Source organism: Carcharodon carcharias, chromosome 20 (assembly GCF_017639515.1).
Source record: "Carcharodon carcharias isolate sCarCar2 chromosome 20, sCarCar2.pri, whole genome shotgun sequence".
In the NCBI taxonomy this organism is placed as follows: domain Eukaryota; kingdom Metazoa; phylum Chordata; class Chondrichthyes; order Lamniformes; family Lamnidae; genus Carcharodon; species Carcharodon carcharias.
Window position 1 is genome coordinate 104629957 of NC_054486.1, and position 20021 is coordinate 104649977.

A 20021-nucleotide genomic window follows, 5' to 3' on the forward strand; every position below is an offset into this window, starting at 1 on the left:
TCAAAGTTATTCAGCAGTGGCAGACATATCACCCAAACAGTGCCACACATCACTTACATTCTGCCCTCTCTCTCTCTTGCAGGACAAGGTAGCACACATCAGAAGGAAGCAAAGCAGAGTCAGTGAGGGGCAAGGAAACCTGCACCTACTGACCCCTACAGAGTAAATGGTTCCCTGCATCATGGTACCAATTGCAACAGGGTCCTTTGCATTTGACATCACTGAGAACATCAAGGATGATGCCATTTTCCCACCTTATGTCCCTTCTCATCACCCAGCACATCTTCGCCTTTCTATCTGGCACGATGAGCATGGTGCTGATGCTGTAACCATGGCCCCCCCCTTGCTTCTCACCTGAACCACCTTCTTCACATCAACCTTCCTTTTCTAAATTCCTGCTTTTCAGAGATGCCTCTCTGGCAAATGTAGGAACTCACAACAGTACCTCCAAAAACACTCAGTATTTGTGACTCTTTGCAACAGAAAAAAATCAAAAATTTTAACTCTTTCTTTCAATCCAGGTGCCTGGCTATTTAAATAATGCTACTGTGGGGCCCATCTTGCTGCTTCACGCTTCTTTTTAGAACAGCAGACATGCCAACATTGCCAGAACCTGCACTGTCCAAATTTTGAATCCTGGCCTCACATCAGTCAATCGAGCTGTGGTGTGCCAGGGTAGCAACAATTCAACATGCTTGGATGCCCATATCATTGGAGAATGCAGCCAGTGGCACATGCTACCTCCAGGAAAGGCAGGCATGCTTTTGTAGTGCAACTAACAACTGTGCTATGTATGTATTTGAATTTTGTGTCAAAAGAATTTAAGGAAAGCTAAGCAAATGCAAAAGGAAGGAAATACATAAACATTGTCACAACCAGCATTCCTTTGGGTAATGAATAACAATTCACAAAATTACTTTCAGGCTACACTCATATTCTAATCACTAACCTGTTGACTGAGGGTGGAGCGGTGAAAGATTAGGCCATGGCTGTTCATCAAACCGAATCCATCCACTGGGCACGGATGCTGTTTGTGTCAGACACGCTGGGCTATGCTGGTTTCTAACCAAAGGACTACCTTGAATGGATGAGCAGGATTGCTGAATGGCATGATTCAAATAATTATCATCTCCCAGTGATGTAAGCGAGGCTGGTGAATAGTTTCTGTGGTCTCCAACTGTTGATCATAAAATTATTTTCACATTATCATTCAGTCTATCAAGTTTTGCTAATCCCATGAACTTCAGGCTATAAACAAAATTTTGATTTAAAAACAATTGACCTCTTTGCAGGATTGTCTCAACTGCTTTAAGGAAATAGAGCCCGAGACAAAAAGCAGGAAAAGAAAGGACCAAAGATAACATTGAAAGGACTCTTCCAACATCAACTAATAGTTATCTTTACTTTTAAAAAAGAAAACTAATGCAACCCTGCCTGCTCCCAACAAAAATAATTGATATTTTTGTTATGACCTTCTGCAAGCACACTGTACATCAGAAGATAAAAATTTAAACGTTTTCTTACAGTTTTTTGTTTAGAACTAATAATTTCAGTAAACTACATTCTTTGGCTACATGAAAGGAGCAACAGTCCTCCCATTTTGGACATCAATAACACTTTACTGAACTGTGATACATAGCTCTCATTTTCCGAAATATTAGAAGGGTGGAATTCTGGTCAGTGCTTGAAGCAAAAGTGCAGTTTTCTGAGGAAAATCCTGATTAAAACAGGACATTTGAAACATATATTGTCACAGTGCCTACTGCAATGCTGCTGTACTCTGATAATAAAGAATTTGTCTAATTTTCAATTAAGATTTTGATGCATGAAATATTAATTTCCTATTAAATAATTGAGAATTTTACCTGCATCTCTTGCATACGCTGTGCATTGTGCATCATCATTAAAGGAGACCCACTCTGATCTGTGGGTAGCGATCACATTAGCAGATAACATAGTTGTATCAAGTGCGTACAAATTGTTCAATATGATGCTGCAATAATACTGTGATAGGGTAGTAACGTTGAAGGTTAACTTTCATCCGAAGCAACTTCATCAATTTTCTTGGTAACTCCTTGATTAGGGAACCAATCATGGTACAAATCCACAAAATTTTACTGTGAAACATATAAAGCATTTAGTCATAAGGTTAGTTAAGAGAACAAAGCATTGAATCATGCAGCATTATCATGGAATGACGAACAACTTAACAAACATGCAGGGTCATAAAAACACCATTCAATGCATCTCATAATTCAATTTTAATTGCAAACCTGGCTTCCTCCTCTCACTTAGGCTCTTGCATAATTGTTCAATGTCAAGCAATTGGTAAATATAATTTAAACTGCTACAAATTTGAAATTTTGTAACAGGAGCTATCTGCACGCTTACCAATGTATCGTTTCCTCGTAGTCCGAGCTCTCGGTTTATGATTTTAATGTTTATAGTCAGAGAAAGACAGAAGCACACATTTTGTACATAATGTTACTCTGCAATAGAATCATAATATTCCTCACCAGTGATGTCACAAAGGAGGAGTGCTGGCTACTGCCCATTTTCCCTAATCGCACTGTCACTAGAACAACACTGTCCTGGCGTCACTGTAGGAGCAGCTTCAAACAATAGTTGTGCATCCAGATTGCCTATCACTAAACAGATGTAAAAGAATAAAATACTGGAACAAAAGGGGATGAAGACAAACCAGTAAATGGAGACTAAAAAACCCTTTAGATCACCACAAACTAAGGAGGTTTGGCAGTCCACATGAATAGCTATAGAGGCAAAGCTCAAGCTAGATTTATCTAATCAAGGGAATTTTTAAAAAATCTTTCCATTGCAATAAAATAACAAGGGCTCCAAAGTGCCTTGGATGGATTCCCTCATTAGTAGGGCTACTAGTCGGACATGCTTCCCAACTTTCCATAAAATTCAACAACTTGTATTTTTAAAGCACCCAAGCTTAACAGAAGATCCTAAAATGCTTCACAGAATCAAACAAAATAACCATAGTGACCAAAGATAGGATTAATAAAGTAGGTTTGAAAGAGACCTTTGAAGGGAGAGGAGCAACATGTTGAAAGAATTCAGGGCAAGTATCCAGATCGTGAAATCAAGATAGCAAAAAAACTTTACTGTTAAGGATGTAGCAATGGGAGAGGAGGAGAATACCAAAGGAGCACAGAATAGAAAAGGAGAAAGTGTGTGCTGGTAATGGGGCTGAAAGGAGTTGCCGAGATGAGGAGGGGTGAGGCCATAAATGAAGAGTCAGAAATTTGGATTGATGCACATGCCTGCAGAGCACAATGCAGCAGCATAAAAGCAAGCAATTTGAAAAAAGAACAAAGTACAACAAGCTAACAAATACAGCAATATAATTTACTGTTGATGTTTCACATGCAATTATTCAGGCTGCATATTAACTAAGATTGTTGAACAAACTCAAATTAGGCGTGATTCACATATCCAAAGTTAATCCCTTGTCTCAACACCTATTTGAAGTATTGTTTTATCTTTTATTCTACTCTGGGGAATGATGCCACAGCTGAGACTGCTCCTATTCTACTCTTGAAAAGCAATTTTACACTGAGTAGTGTCGTGATTCAGATTCTCCGTGGTGCTGCCTCTATAGAGTCTATAACGTCAGCTGGTAAAACCAATATTTAAATAAGCCACAGAGAACAGAGTCCCTTGTGTTAGTTAGGTAGGTAGGTCAAAGAGATGAACAGAGACAGCAAGACAGGGAGAGAGAGAGAGAGACAGAGAATGCACAGGGGACAGGGACAGAGTGCAAGAGACAAACGCAAAGAGAGAAAAACACAAAGCAAGATGTAGGGGGGGCAGCGAGAGGGTGGGGGGGGGAGGGGGCGGGTGCGAGAGGGGGTCAGAGAGAGAGTGGGAGTGCTACGGTTAGCCTTGGGGGCCTCTTGCCCAAGCTGAGAATTCTTCATTCAGTGCTCCCACACTTGTTCACTGGTTAGTGATTCCTGCTGGGTGTCAGATGAGGCCACGAGCAGCCTCAGCTGCAGCATCCTTCCCACAGTGGCCTGTTCACTGCATAGGCTCATACATAAAGAATGCAGAGAAGGCTGAGAGTCCAAAATATTCAGTACCAAATGGAGTAATATCCTGCCAACATCAATGTTCCCTCAGAGGGAAGTGAAATAGAAAGATTGGCAAATAAAGAAATTCTCATTTTAAACAACTGAGACCTCAACTTGACATTACTTGCTTCCAGCTAGGTTTAATGACCTACAATTAATAACACTCTTCTGTCACAGAGGAGTGAAATGGTAGCAGTTTTTAAGCTTGTTCCCCTAAAATGCCTGTCCATGACCCTTAAAATATAAAACAGAATAAAGTGATTATACTGCCAAATGAAACAATACCACAGATCAGAAATGGACATCAACAATGACAGACAACATACGATCATTGCATTCAATGGGATTTAACAAGCCTTGCACAACAGTGGCTGAAGCCACTTCTGAACAATAAACCAAACGATAATACATTGCATGTGGGCAGTAAAAAAAGCAACAAAAATTATATCCGGGATTTTTTACCAATAAATAAACAAGGAAGTCTTATTTAGACTCTATATTATACTTCCTGGTGAAACATCAATAAAGGCACCGCATGACAATTCTGCAACTGTATTGCACAAGTCCTATGAACACTTCTATAAATCAACAACAAACTTCAGAACTTTGCTTCAAAATGAAATGACTTAGACAAAAAAATTCTATATGTTAAACATTGTATTAACCATGTATCACAGTGATTAAAAGCTAACTACCACAGTGACTACACTTCAAAAGGACTTCAGCTATAAGAGCTTTTGGGATATAGAGCTTCTGAAAGGCACCATCAAAATATAGGTAATTTATAGGTTCTAATAGGTCTCATGATTTAAGTCACTAGACCTCCACCCTGATTTAGGCTATAATTTGTAACAAGCTCTGAACATACTCTACTTTCTCACAATAAAACATTATTTTTGTTACAAGAAATACTCATTGAAACACATACATTCCTGGGAGGCCACAAGTCTAGTTTTGTTTCATTTCATTTGAGTTAGCTTTGTTTCAGAAATGACCAATTGCTTTGTTGACTGAATCTGCGATGCATATTCATTGTTGGAATGACAAAAATGCAACCAAATATATATAGCAAAGGTAAATAAAAAATTCTGGGAATTTTTAATTTTAGATCAGGAGATTTCTCTTCATACCATCCTTTTGTCTTCTGAAGGTGTGGACTCATGTTGTGGTACAATTCCACAGAGGACAGCAGCTCTTCAATATCATAACTATGCAGTCAAGAGCATTCACAACTATTTATGTATGGGAGATACAACATACAAATCCAGCCCTATTCTTACAAAACATCTACGCAACTGCACTTTCTACAGCTGAATGGCAATCAAGAGTGATACCTAGCAGATTTTCCTTTCCCAGGTTTTCAAGGGCACAGATGTAGAGACCTTTCTACCCTAATATAGCTAACATAAGTCAGAACAATGAGGTCCTCCACATCTGAATAGCATATAATACAACTATCCACTCAATCATCAAGAGGTAAAAACACAAAGTGTTGGAAAAACTCAGCAGGTCTGGCAGCATCTGTGGAGCAAGAAATAGAGGTAACGTTTCGAATCCGATATGACTTTTCTTTGGAATTTCAAACCATCAAGAGACCTCATCTAAATGTTCCTTTAAAAGTATGGATACTGTGAATAATCATGTAAAACTTCATCGAATGTAAAAGTCAACCCATAACATTTGGCCTAATGTTATTTTTCACATATCTTGTGTAAAAGTTGGACCTAGTTTTTTCAGAGATCAGGCTATGTTGTCATTGTTAATTACTTATGGTTCATTTATTTAAAGGGACACACAGGGCGGGGCCTTTAGATTTTCCCTTCGTCAATTCCAGTGGCAAAGTCCCAGCCAATTGACAAAACTAATTTGTATCTATCATGATGTCTTCAAGAAAGAATAGCAAGTATACAGCTCAACTTAAATTGGAGAAAAAAGTGGCATAACGGGTTAACAGGCAAAATGGTCATATTATCACATGCAGAGCCATTTGACTCTCTGCTCTCAGAGAAGCGAAGAAAGATGGTACTTCAGAATTCAAGGTGGTGCACATGATTCATGAAAAGGCATGATTTAGCACTCCATCATGAACAAAAATTTCACAGCATCCTCGATCTGAGCTTGATGATAAAAATCATCAAATTCCAACATTTGTCATCCAACATCAAGCTAAAAGTGTGAATCTATTGGCCTGCATTGGAAACTGCATACGAAACACTAATGCTCTTCAACATGTCAGCAAACAAGGCTGTTACCAAGATCAGTGGAAAAAAATCAGCCTTGTAAAGATGACTGACCGCAAAAAGATACGGTTCACAGTGGTTCCATCTTGCATGGTAGATGGCACAAAATTAAAAGGCAATGGTGACATTCAAGTGGAAAACTCGCCCCCCAAGAGAAAGTTCAGAAAGGCTTTTTCATCCATGTTCATGAGAAAGGCTGGATGGGTAAAGGCAACTGCAACAAATGGATCAAAGTGTGGAATTTGAGAATAGAAGAACTACGCAAAGAAAAAGTTCTCATCTGGGACATGTTCAAATCCCACCTTGTTGATGATATAGTCAGTGGTGTGAGAAGACCAAAACTGATGTGGCAGTTATTCACGGCAGTCTTAGAAGTGTTGTTCAGCCCTTGGATCTGTCTGTTAATAAACCCCTCAAGAACAGTATCCAAAAGATGTGGAAGAATTGGATGTTGAAAGGCAAAAAAAAATTACGTTTACTAAGGGTGGAAATATGCATGCTAACTAGCAGCATTGTGTCAATAGGTCAAATCATATCTCTCAAGACTGAAGTTTCCTTTCACAAAATGGAAGAATTTGGTATGATCTGGACATGTGGATGCTAACCTAGGATTTTTTTTTTAAAAAAGGACATAGGTTCACCTTGGAAATGTAAACAAGCAGGCTTCTTTCAAGAAATCACCTGACCTATATGGTACTTGAGAAGGAGTTGTTTGTTTGTGTTGAACTGCAAAGCACTTTAATTAATGAAAAGCTGGGAGACAAAAGAGCAATCACATGGCAGAAGAAAAAGCTAAGTTGTGAACATGCTTGTTTTGAAGGCAGTCTTGTTGGAGAATAAGGTGAGGAAAGGCAGCTACCTTGACTGGCTCCGTCTCTCTCTACCTTTTATAAAATTGTGTGTAGCTATCAACCTGTAGCCAAAGAACCCTCAACTGATTGTAACTAATCCGCATTTGGACCTGCAAAGCTGAGACCAATGATGATATCATCCAGGCATCCGCTGGGAATAGTGGCCTGTCTTCACACGAGAGAGCTCCAGGTTGACAGCATTGAGACCCTGTGGACTTTATCCTTTATTGTAAAATGCACATCCTCCAAAGCCCATCTCTGCAGGGCGACTCTTTGTTTGTGTGTGTGTGTGTGTGTGTGTGTGTGTGTCTGTGCACGCGCTGGGGAATTCTTTAGGAAGAGATAGATAGTTATACTTCCCGATTACAATTGTGTGTTAACCAGTATTTGTGACTTGTTAAAAGAAGTTTGTTTTAAAATAAATTAATTGTTGAGTTTTTGAAAGAAGCCTGGTCCTCTAAGTCTCTTTTCTTCTGGTTGCTAGAGGTATAGGTATACAAATGATCACTTTGGTGAGAAAATTAAACATTTAAATTAATGGTACAGCCGGTGGGGTAGTGGGACTTGATAATTCACATACTCCTCCCATCCCGGCTGTAACAACATGGAATGAACTTGGCACCAATATTGTCAAAAAGTCATTGCAATTGAATATGTATTACATCTCCCTATCCCTTCTGCCAAAATATATCGTCTCTCACTTCTTCCATCTTACACTTGTCTGCCCATTCTGCTAGCATATTGCAATCAATTGGTGTCATCCTCACTGTTTGACGCTCCTCCAACTGCGGTATCATCTGCAAATTTTGAAAGCTTGCTCTGCATTCCAATACTTTTCTAAGTCTTTCTGTACCTAACTTGTCTCTAATGCACCTTACTTCCTTTCCCATCATTCCCGTTTCCCTATCCTTGAATCTCATTGATTAAAGAAATGTACTGTTGCTTCCGTCATTTAGTATTGTCCCAGGTGCCCCACGGCATTGAACTGTTATGAAATTGCACTTCTAGCAATTTGCCATAAAAAAATAATTGGAGCTGAAAGGTGGGGAAGGGAGGAGAAAAATTCAACTCTCAGTTCAATCCATGAATGACTGCCCTAGCAAATTTTGAGCCACAGTAAAAGCCCTGCGCCCTAAATGCAGAATAAATAGACAAGAATCAATTATAACACAATATCACAAGTCCAAACTACATCATAAATCAGAAGAGCAACACAACAGCTATTTGATAAATGTTACTTGTATTTCAAAATTTTACTTAGCGCACAGAATCCATTCTCTAAGCTATAACTTTTCAATATCCTGCACTTCGAGATACCTCAGATACAGTATTCTTAACAATTCAGTCAATTTTTGCACAGAAAATATTGAATTGGCCATTTAGTTGAGTTGGCCATTTAGTAGACTGTGAATCTACTGCACAAGATACTACATTATCAGATAAATTGAATTTTGAGTAGACCTCAGTACAAGCACAGCACACCACGGGCCAACGAGGAGATAATTGTATCTCTCGTTTTGTAAAAGTTAAGAATAAAGATTCTTTCTTCAAATGAGACAATGTTTCATTGTGACGATAGGATCATATTTGGCTGCTGTGCTTCCAATCAGTTACTCTACATTTGGGTTTTAATGTCAGATGGAGCTAAAGAACCGTATCATGAAATGGTCATTCAAATTTCTTTTGCCATGATACTACCTGACCCGCTGCATATTTCCAGCATTTTCTGTTTCATTTTAGATTTCCACTAGCCTGGGAGAATACAGCTCCAACATTCACTTAAACACACTTAAGGCAGTAGATGGATTCTTGACTGACAAGGAAATCCAAGACTACCGAGGGTAGGCGGGAATGTGGAGTTGAGGCCACAATCAGATCAGCCATGATTTAACTGAATGGCAAAGCAGGCTTGAGAAGCTGACTGCCCAACTCTTGATCCATGTTCATATGTCCATAAGCTCTACTCCATCCACAACAAAGCAACCTGCTTAATCGGTACTCAATTCATCACCTTAAATATTCATTCTCTCCACCACTGACGGACAGCGGCAGCAGTGTGCATCACCTACAAGGTGCATTGCAGCAACTTGCCAAGCCTCCTCCGATGGCACCTTGCAAACCCGCAACCTCTACCACCTAAAAAAAGCAAGGGCAGCAGACACCTGGGAACACCACCGCCTGCAAGTTCCCCTCCAAGTCACTCACCTTCATTGACACCGGGTCAAAAACCTGGAACTCCCTAATAGCAGTTTGCGTGTACCTGTACCACGTGAACTGGAGCAATTCAAAAACACAGCTCACCATGACATTCAAGGGCAATTAGGAATGGGCAATAAATGCCAGCATCGTCGATGACGCCCACATCCCATGAATGAATTTTTAAAAATGTATGCATTGTATTAAAGTCAGATTCCTGCTCACCTGTTAAAACCATCTGTAATTAGCACAGCAGGATACCAGGATGTAGAGCCCCAAAAACTTTAACACCTGGCTGTAAATCTAACATAAAATCTGCAAAGCTGCCCCATTACAATCCATCATGTTGTTCAAGCTTTGATCATTAGAACATAAAGGACTGCCATTTTTAAAACAAAATATATCATATCATATTAGTTTTGTACTAGCTGCAGTATATGAAAATACACTGCAGAAAGCACACTTTAGTGCCCCACATTGCAACACACCTACCACTTATCTTCCAAAAGAAAGATTTATGACAAGTTCAAAACAGGAAACAGAAGTTTGTTGCCCTTAACTTCAGACCAATTGTTTAAACATTGGGCGGAATTTCCCAAAGGAATAATTATTATTCTGGAGAACACACTGAACAGAAATATTTACTTATCAGAAGGTATTCATGGTGCTAAACAGAAATAAAAAAAATCTTTATGAATAAGCCCATCCCCAGGACAACGTAATTTGTTTGCATTAGCCATTGCTTGCTGAGGGACAGTTAACCTCACTTCCATCCATTAGTCAAGATCAAGGCTACACATCACTTAATGACACTGATGAAAAAACTTTTTTGCGGGATGTGAGCGTTGCTGGCTAGACCAGCATTTATTGCCAATCCCTAACTGCCCTCGAGAAGGTAGTGATGAGTTGCCTTCTTGGACTGCTGCAGTGCAAGTGTTATACTTACACCCACAGTGCTGTTAGGGGAGTTTTTAAAAATTCATTCATAGATGTCGGCTTCGCTGGTTGGGCCAGCATTTATTGCCCATCCCTAGTTGCCCTTGAGAAAGTGGTGGTGAGCTGCCTTCTTGAACCACTGCAGTCCATGTGGTGCAGGTACACCAACAGTGCTGTTAGGGAGTTTCAGGATTTTGACCCAGCAACAGTGAAGGAACAGTGATATATTTCCAAGTCAGGATGGTGAGTTACTTAGAGGGGAACATCAGGTGGTGGAGTTCCCAACTATCTACTGCCTTTGTCCTTCTAGGTGGTAGTGGTTAAGGGTTTGGAAGGTTCTGTCTCAGGAGCCTTGGTGAATTCTTGCAGTGCATCTTGTATATGGCACACACTGCTGATACTGTATGTTGATGGTGGAGGGAGTGAATGTTTGTGGATGGGGTGCCAATCAAGCAGGCTGCTTTGTCCTGGACGGTGTCAAGCTTCATCAGTGTTGTGGGGGCTGCACTCATCCAGGCAAGTGGAGCGTTTTCCATCACATTCCTGACTTGCGCCTTGTAGATGGTGGACAGGCTTTGGGAAGTCAGAAGGTGAGTTACTCATCGCATGATTCCTAGCCTCTGACCTGCTCTTGTAGCCACAGTATTTATATGGCTAGTCCAGTTCAGTTTCTGGTCAATGATAACTCCCAGGATGTTGATATTGAGGGAATTCAGTGATGGTAATGCCATTGAACATCAAGGGGTGATGGTTAAATTCTCTCTTGTTGCAGATGGTCATTGCCTGACACTTGTATGGCGCGAATGTTACTTGCCACTTGTCGGCCCATGCCTGGATATTGTCCGGGTCTTGCTGCATTTGGACATGGACTGCTTCAGTATCTGAGGTCACGGATGGTGCTGAACATTGTGCAATCATCACTGAACATTCCCACTTCTGACCTTATGATGGAAGGAAGGTCATTGATGAAGCAGCTGAAGATGGTTGGGCCTAGGAGACTACCCTGAGCAACTCCTGCAGTGGTGTCTTGGAGCCGGGATGACTGACCTCCAAAAATCACAACAAGCTTCCTTTGTGTTAGGTATGACTCCAACCAGCAGAGAATTTTCCCCACCGATTCTCATTGACTCCAGTTTTGCTAGGGCTCTTTGATGTCACACTCGGTCAAATGTGGCCTTGATGTCAAGGGCAGTCACTCTCACCTCACCTCAGGAGTTCAGTTCTTTTGTCCACGTTTGAACCAAGGGTGTAATGAAGTCAGGAGCTGAGTGGCCCTGGCAGGAACCGGGCATCAGTGAGCGGGTTATTGCTGAGTAAGTGCCGCTTGATAGCACTGTTGATGGCCCCTTCCATTACTTTACTGACGATCGAGAGTAGACTGATGGGGCTGTAACTGGCCGGGTTGGATTTGTCCTTTTTGTGTACAGGACATCTGGGCAATTTTCCACATAGTGGTAGATGCCAGTGTTGTAGCTACAGTGGAACAGCTTGGCTAGGGATGCAGCAAGTTCCGGAGCACAAGTCTTCAGTACTATTGCCTGAATATTGTCAGGGCCCATAGCCTTTGCAGTATCCAGTGTCTTCAGCCGTTTCTTGATATCATGTGGAGTAAATCGAATTGGCTGAAGGCTGATATCTGTGATGCTGGGGACCTCAGGAGGAGGCCGAGATGGATCTCGGCACTTCTGGCTTTAGATTCTTGTAACTGCTTCAGCCTTATCTTTTGCACTGATGTGCTGGGCTCCTCCAACATCGAGGATGGGGATATTTGTGCAGCCTCCTCCTCCAATGAATTTAATTGTTCACCACCATTCAAGACTGAATGTGGCAGGACTGCAGAGCTTAGATTTGATCCATTGGTTGTGGGATCACTTAGCTCTGTCCATCACTTGCTGCCTATGCTGTTTGGCATGCAAGTAGTCCTGGGTTATAGCTTCACCAGGTTGGCACCTCATTTTTAGGTATGCCTGGTGCTGTTCCTGACATGACCTCCTGCACTTATTGAACCAAGGTTGATTCCTTGGGCTTGATGGTAATGGTAGAGTGGGGGATATGCCAGACCTTGAGGTTACAGATTGTGTTCGAGTACAATTCTACTGCTGCTGAAGGCCCACAGTGCCTCATAGATGCCTCATCTTGAATTGCTAGATCTGTTCGAAATCTATCCCATTTAGCATGGTGGTGGTGCCACACAACACGATGGAGGATATCCTCAACGTGAAGGCAGGACTTCGTCTCCACAACAACTGTGCGCTGGTCACTCTTACCAATACAGTCATGGACAGATGCATCTGCGGCAGGCAGGTTGCTAAGGATGAGGTCAAGTATGTTTTCCCCTCACCACCTGCCGCAGAACCAGTCTAGCAGCTATGTCATTTAGGACTTAGCCAGCTCGGTCAGCAGTGGTGCTACAAGCACAACTTGGTGATGGGCATTGAAGTCCCCCACCCAGAGTACATTCTGTGCCCTTGCCAACCTCAGTGCTTCCTCCAAGTGATGTTCAACATGGAGGAGCACTGATTCATCAGCAGGAGGTTTCCTTGCCCATGTTTGACCTGATGCCATGAGACTTCATGGGGTCCAAAGTTGATGTTGAAGACTCCCAAGGCAACCCGGCTGTATACCAATGTGCCGCCACCTCTGCTGTGTCTGTACTGCCGGTGGGACAGGACATACCCAGTGATGATGATGGAGGAGTCTGGGACATTATCTGATTCCATGAGGATGAATTTCATGCCAGGCTGTTGCTTGACTATTCTGTGAGACAGCTCTTCCAATTTTGGCACTAGCCCCCAGACGTTAGTAAGAAGGGCTTTGCAGGGTCGATAGGCCTAGGTCCATCCGGTTTCATTCCTTCTTTTGTGACTTTGTAACGGTTTGTTACAACTGAGTGCTAGGCCATTTCTGACAGCATTTAAGAGTCAACTACATGTGCTGTGGGTCTGGAGTCACATGTAGGCCAGATCAGGTAAAGATGACAAATTTCCTTCTCTAAAGGGCATGAGTGAACCAGATGGGTTTTTATAACAATTGACAATGGTTTCATAGTTATCTTCATTAGACTTTGAATTCCAGATCCTGCCGTGGCGGGGTTCAAACCCGGGTCCCCAGAGCAATACCCTGGGTCTCTGGATTGCTCGTCCAGCGACAATACCACTACGCTATTGCCTTGGCTCAGCTACCGCGAAAGAACAGCGATATAGTTCCAAGTCAGGATGGTGCGTGGCTTGGAGGGGAACTTGCAGGTAGTTCCCATGCACCTGCTGCCCTTGCCCTTTTAGGTGGTCAAGGTTGCAGGTTTGGAAGATGCTGTAAAAGCAGCTTTGGTGATTGCTACAGTGCATCTTGTAAACTGTACAAATTGCTGCCACTGTGTCAGTGGAGGAAGTGAATATCAAGGCGATGTTGGGGTGCAGATCAAGTGGACTGTTTTGTCCTGGATAGTGTCAGCTTGAGTGTTGTTGGAGTTGCACTCATCCAGGTTAAGTGGAGAGTATTCCATTATGCTCCTGACTTGTGCTTTGTAGATTCTAGAAAGGCTTTGGGGAGTCAGGAGAGTCACTCGCCACAGAATTCCTGGCCTCTGACTTGCTCTTGTAGCCACAGATGGCTGGTCCAATTCAGTTTCTGGTCAACAGTAACCCTTAGGATGTTGACAATGGGGGATTCAACAATGATAATGCTATTGAATGTCAAGGCAGGATGGTTGAATTCTCTCTTGTTGGAGATGGTCATTGCTTGCAACTTGTGTGGCACAAATGTAACTTGTCATTTATCAGGCCAAGCTGGAATGTTGTCCAGGTCTTGCTGCAGTTGGACATGGACTGCTTCAATATCTGAGGAGTTGCAAATGGTGCTGAGCATTGTGCAATCATCAGTGAACATCCCAACTTCTGACCTTACGATGGAAGGAAGGTCATTGATGAAGCATTTGAAGATGGTTTGGCCTAGGACACTACCCTGAGGAACTCCTGCAGTGATGTCCTGAGACGAAGATGATTGACCTCCAACAACCACAGACTTTGTGTTAGGTATGATTCCAACCAGTGGAAGGTTTTCCCTCTAATTCACATGGACTACAGTTTTGCTACGGCTCCTTGATGCCACATTCAGTCAAATGCTGCCTTGATGTCAAAGGCAGTCGCTCTCACCTCACCTCTTGGGTTCAGTTCATTTATCCATGTTAGGACGAAGGCTATAATGAAGTCCCTGAGCTGAGTGGCCCTGGCAGAACCCAAACTGAGCATCAGTGAGCAGGTTATTGCTGAGTAAGTGCCACTTGATAGCACTGTAAATGACCATTTCCACCACTTTTCTGATGATCGAGAGCAGACTGATGGGGCAGTAATTTGCCAAGTTAGATTTGTCCTGTTCTGTGTGCACAGGACATACAAAGAGTGCTATTTTTATAATACATATTTTATAAGCTATATTATTTATATAATATTTAATATATAACATTAATAAAATATTTATATTACATACAATATAATAACATATTCACTGTGTAATATATTAATTGTATAATATATATTTATTATATTTTTATCTCCTTTTCCCCCCCCAACCGCTGCCCCCTCCCCCAAAAGCGCCATCTGTCACTTGTTCTTTCACAGAGTGCTGACACTTGCTCTGCTCTTAACACATTCTGCTTTCTTAACTTTATGCCACTATCAGCATCTTCTTTAGGCTTCACCACTACCATTAACACCTTTAAGACCTTTTTCTTGTGTTCATGACATCTTTGTCAATCTCTCCTTAGCCCCCACCTATCACTGACCTTCTATCCTGCTTTGCCTGCTTCACCACCCCCCTCTTCAACAGTATAAATTCCATCACACTTCTACTTCTCTTTAACTCTGAAGAAGAATCATACAGTCTCGAAATGTTAACTCTGTTTCTCTCTCCACAGGTGTTGTCAGACCTGCTGAGTTTTTCCAGCATTTTCTGTTTTTATTATGTAGAGTGCTATGTCAGCCTAGTCCCAGCACTGCCTGTCGCCCAACCATTCACTTCCATTGATAAGCCCTGGGCTGCATGTCATGTAAATCTGATTCCTACCATTTACTAAACTCCAGACCTTCATTCGCCTTTGCAGTCCAAGCTGCCTATCAGTTCATCTCATTTGCTTTCACTAATTGGACCTCTGAGCTTGGCATCACTTAGTCATTTACAGAAAAAATAGCACTAGCCTTTTAATAACAGATATACACTGAATATAATGAATCATTTTAAAAACTTTCAACATTGCATAGAACATGCATTTATAATGGGAATTGGCCAAGTTGCAGATAAGCACATTACTCAACATTAATATGTAATTAAAGTCCTAGACCTGCATGTTACTCAACATTGCTTATTTTTATTGGTTAAGGCCCAGGACTCTGTGTCACTTAACTATTCCTAGTCGTAAATTGACCTAGTTTGCCTCCGTCGGTTAAAACTCCAAAATTGTGCATCTTTCAGCCTTAGTTACTTCCATTAGTTAAGTAACCCAAGTTTTCTACGAAACATAACAAAGCTTTCATCATAAGAAGTCACACACCATCCACCCCAACTGCAGTCTCCCGAAGATCTGTTTCATCTCTAGAGAAACACAAAGAAAGAGTGGCAACAGTCACAGAAATATTCAAAACCACCCAAAGGGAAGGGATGCAGTGGCAAGAAGTGTTTAGAGAAGTAATTTAGATCAACAGGAAAAAAAACTAAAAGGAAACGGCCTCCCAAAGAAAATATTTTAGAATTATAGAAGTTTACAGCAGTCATTCAGCCTTCCATGTTTGTGCTGCTTCTTTCGTGAGAGCAATCCAAAACTAAGTTAACTGTCCTGTTCTCTCCCCATAAACTTGTTTTATCCACTGCTTCAGAACTTTAGCCATATTTCCTTAAATGATCTCTGCCTCAATCATTTGTTGTCGCAAAGCTATCTGTTCCAAAAACCGATCTCAAAGAAATTTATCCTAGCCTCGTTCTTCACATTCTTAGTGACGGTTTTAAACCAAAAAACTTTTATCAGCAAGTCCCTATAATACATGACAGAACAAGTAAGCAAGTTTTTTTTGAGAGAATTTTATGATACCAGCATCAAGTATCACAGGTTAGAGATCAAGCTCATTATCTTTGCTGGCAGGACACCTTACACCACACATCTCCAATTCAGAGTACAGATGAAATAGTGGGCAAAAATCCTTAGCTCACAGCAAATGTTGTATGTTGTTGTGGCTGTTGAAGGAAAGCGGTTCAGAGGCAGAGAGTCTGAACAGTAACTATTTATTGTAGAACATAACTATATACAGATATACAAGTCAGTAAGCTTCTTCAGTCCATGCCATGAGCTATCTCGATTCTACCACTACCAGACTACTACTAGTTCATAAAAACAAAAAAACTGCGGATGCTGGAAATCCAAAACAAAAACAGAATTACCTGGAAAAACTCAGCAGGTCTGGCAGCATCGGCGGAGAAGAAAAGAGTTTCTTCTCCGCCGATGCTGCCAGACCTGCTGAGTTTTTCCAGGTAATTCTGTTTTTGTTTTACTACTAGTTCATGATGTTTACATCATGTGGGCGGTACTGCTTCCCAGTTCAATATTAACCCTTTCAGTCTTGAACGCCCTAACACTTACACCTCTCCCAAGCCTTTATCCAAATATATTTGCATTTTTATTTACATGCTACTCATTCTCCTCCTCAAGTCTCTCACTTCACAGGTTTAAACTGTCTGGAGGGTTCACGACTCTCCCTGATCGTGTTCTTTTGAAGCTTGATGATCTCAATTTGGATTCCTTGTTCTGACTTGGCTGCTCTTCGGTTGAAGCTGCAGTATTTGATGTTTTGTTTGTTTAAAGCTTTACATCTGGTTCACCCAAACATATTATTCCGTGAGGAATTCAGATCAGACTTCTCCTGTTCCTTCTTATAGTGCCTTGTGGTATGTATCAAGAAGGATGCTGTTGATCTTCATGCCTTAGGACAATGACACCTTCTCTGCTGAGGCCTCTGATCCAAACCTCATCTCTGCCGTTCATTTTGGGCAGGTTTCTGGTATGGTACCCCATATTATAAGTGTAAGCTTGTTGCTTTCTGTAAGACTGTTCTCGAACCTGAACCTTCTGATATTCTTGGACGACTAACCCTGGGATTAACTTCTTGGACAGCATGGGAAGCTGAGTACGAAGTTTTCTGCCCATTAGCAGCTCTGATGGCGCTGATCCACATTGCAGTGGAGTGGATCAATATGTCAAAAGTGCTATTGGAAAGTTGTCATTTTTCTTCAAGAGGGCTTAATAGTGTGGACGCCCATTTCTGTCTCCCTGTTAGATTGTGAATATCTCAGGGAGCTGTGAGATGTTGAAATCCTTAGCTCTCAGCAAAGTGAGATCAGTGAATTGTGGCCGTTATCAGACACCACCTGGTCCGGAATGCCACATATTGCAAAGGTGTCTTTCAACAACCTAAATGACCAACTCTGTGGATGCTTTGCTTAAATGCTCCATCTTGATCCATCTAGAGTAGTAGTTGACAATGATGACGAAGGATTTGCCATTATACATAAATAGATCCATTCTCAAACATTCCCACAATCTGTTAGGGAACTGCGTGAGAATAAAGGACTTCCTCTGGACCGCTTTGTGCAGTGCACATGCCTGGCAGTTTAAAATCATCTATTTGATCGCTCTTGATATTCCCGGTCACCACGTTACAGACTAGGCTCGTGCTCTGCAATTGCCCTTGGTATATTCATTGCTGAATTTCTGATCAGAACGAGTCAGAAATCTCCAGACAGAGCAAGACGAGAGTGACCAGCCGCTCACCATACACCAGGAGGTCATTAATTATGGTGAAGTATTTCTGTTGTTCAATGTACAATTTTCAAGACAGTGCCCATCAGGACACTGCTGTAGCCAACCTTGTATGCAGTACTGACAAATGTGGAGGCACTCTTCATCTTGCATCTGTTCTTGGTGTATCTATTGTAGCTTCTTAGAGGTCGCTGGCAGTTATGCTGTCACAAACTGGGAATAGATGTTATTTTTTGTCTTATTCTGTGAAGGCGGCTGTGTGTGTGTGTGTGTGTATCCATCTCTAAACGATTTCATTAAGCTGGGGAAAAGTTACTAGAGACAGGTTGTCTGGGACACAAGACATGAAAGAAGAGGTATTAGGTGTGCATTTGTAATGAGGTATTATGGTGGGTTTGAGGTATAAGCAAATAGACTGGATCTAACATTTCCATTTTTAGATAAGTTGAGAGGTCGTTTGAATATTAAAGGGAAGTCAGAGATGACAAGAAATATTTTTGTATCTTACAGGATTTCCATGAGTAAACCAAAGAGGCTATACTACATTTTATTGACCCAAAAGCAGAGACAAAATAGAAACATGAAAGATATTATATTTGGAAAGATCTGAGTTTCAAAGAGGTTTAAGAACAATGGAGCCTAAGATGAAAGGTGGGGGAAAAGTATTTTAGAGTTACTGTGGAGAGCCTGAGGGTTGGCTATGTGAGGAAGTTCTCCTGGAAACAGCTCTAGGCTGGGGGAAGGTGCAGTTTGAATCAGCCATCCAGTTAAGCCAGAAGTGTATTGGGCTGCAAAAAGCAGTCTTGTTCTGAAGCCTTGGATGCCCACAGCAAAGTGGGAGAGAGTTTAAGAGGTTGTGTGGTGTGCCTTTATTAAAACTTCAGCAGTTTGCCTTGGGTAATATTACTGGATTTTTATAGTTAAACAGCTATAAGGGAGCATTGCCTGAAAGGTGTTTACTTGTGGTTCTGACCAAGTAGGGAGTCTTTTTGGGGAATGTTTTGTAAGACTAATTTTAACTGAGTAACTGTAATCTTGTGTGCTTAAGTTTCCTTATTCTCGTTAATAAAACTTTTACTTTTAATTTTTTAAATCCCAAAAGTGTTACTGGGCTTCTTGCTGCAGAGGTCAGTACATTTTCTTCTCATTTTCAGAATACAATAAAAAAAAGTTTTGGCCAGGAGGCCAAGTTTGCCTTTTGGATTTGGTTTGTTCAGGAATTAACATCAGCTGTGGCCATAACATTGTTGTGGGATGGTCAAATGTGGCCCTGGACACTATCTGCAGTTATTTGATGCTTCCCCTGGACGTACACTGTCTTATAAGCAAAGCGCATGAGATGCAAGCAAAATCTCTGAATTCTGGGGGTCATTCTGGTGTGTTCCTCCTCATCCAGTAGTGACTAATGGCTTGTGACCTGCCTTGATGATCACCTTGAGCAGAACGATATAGTCAAAGAATTTCTCACAAGCCCACGCGACTGCAAGACCCTCTTTTTCTATAACTGCATACCTCATTTCTGTCTGATAGTGCCCTAGGTGATAATATACAGGTCAACAGCTTCCGTCCAGCTGCTCTTGGAACAGGACTGCCCATCGTCCTGTTGATGAGGCATCTGCTGCCATTGTGGTGGGTAGGGACTGGTTGCAGTGAGCCAAGAAATCTAGCGAGAGCAGCATGTCTTTGATCTGACAGAATGCATGCTCCTAGTGTGCAAGTCAACACCATGCCTTTTTCAGTCAGTGTCGCATGGGCTCCATAACTTGAACAAGGACTTGGCAAGCTGGTTTACCATGCCCAGAAATCTTTGGAGATCTGGAACGAATGATGGTGTTGGAAATTCACTGACTGCCTTTGTTTTAAGTGAGTCTGCCATGATGCCTTTGGTACTCACAAT

At 41.6% G+C, this 20021-nt stretch overlaps 1 protein-coding gene across 3 annotated transcripts in view; it reads right to left on the reverse strand.

The window, feature by feature from the left end:
• ston2 (stonin 2) overlaps positions 1-20021 on the reverse strand; it is a 145623-nt gene that overhangs the window by 117125 nt on the left and 8477 nt on the right. The window contains exons 2-4 of one of the 3 annotated variants that reach the window (XM_041213886.1): positions 2517-2648; positions 1866-2117; positions 950-1177 (exon numbers count right to left, since the gene is read on the reverse strand). In XM_041213886.1, coding sequence (XP_041069820.1) covers positions 950-1177; positions 1866-1956 — 319 coding nt within the window. In that variant the 5' untranslated portion in view covers positions 1957-2117; positions 2517-2648. Of the gene's footprint in view, positions 1-949; positions 1178-1865; positions 2118-2391; positions 2464-2516; positions 2649-20021 lie in introns of those variants that run through there. The other 2 variants (XM_041213889.1, XM_041213888.1) reach the window with 2 other exon arrangements.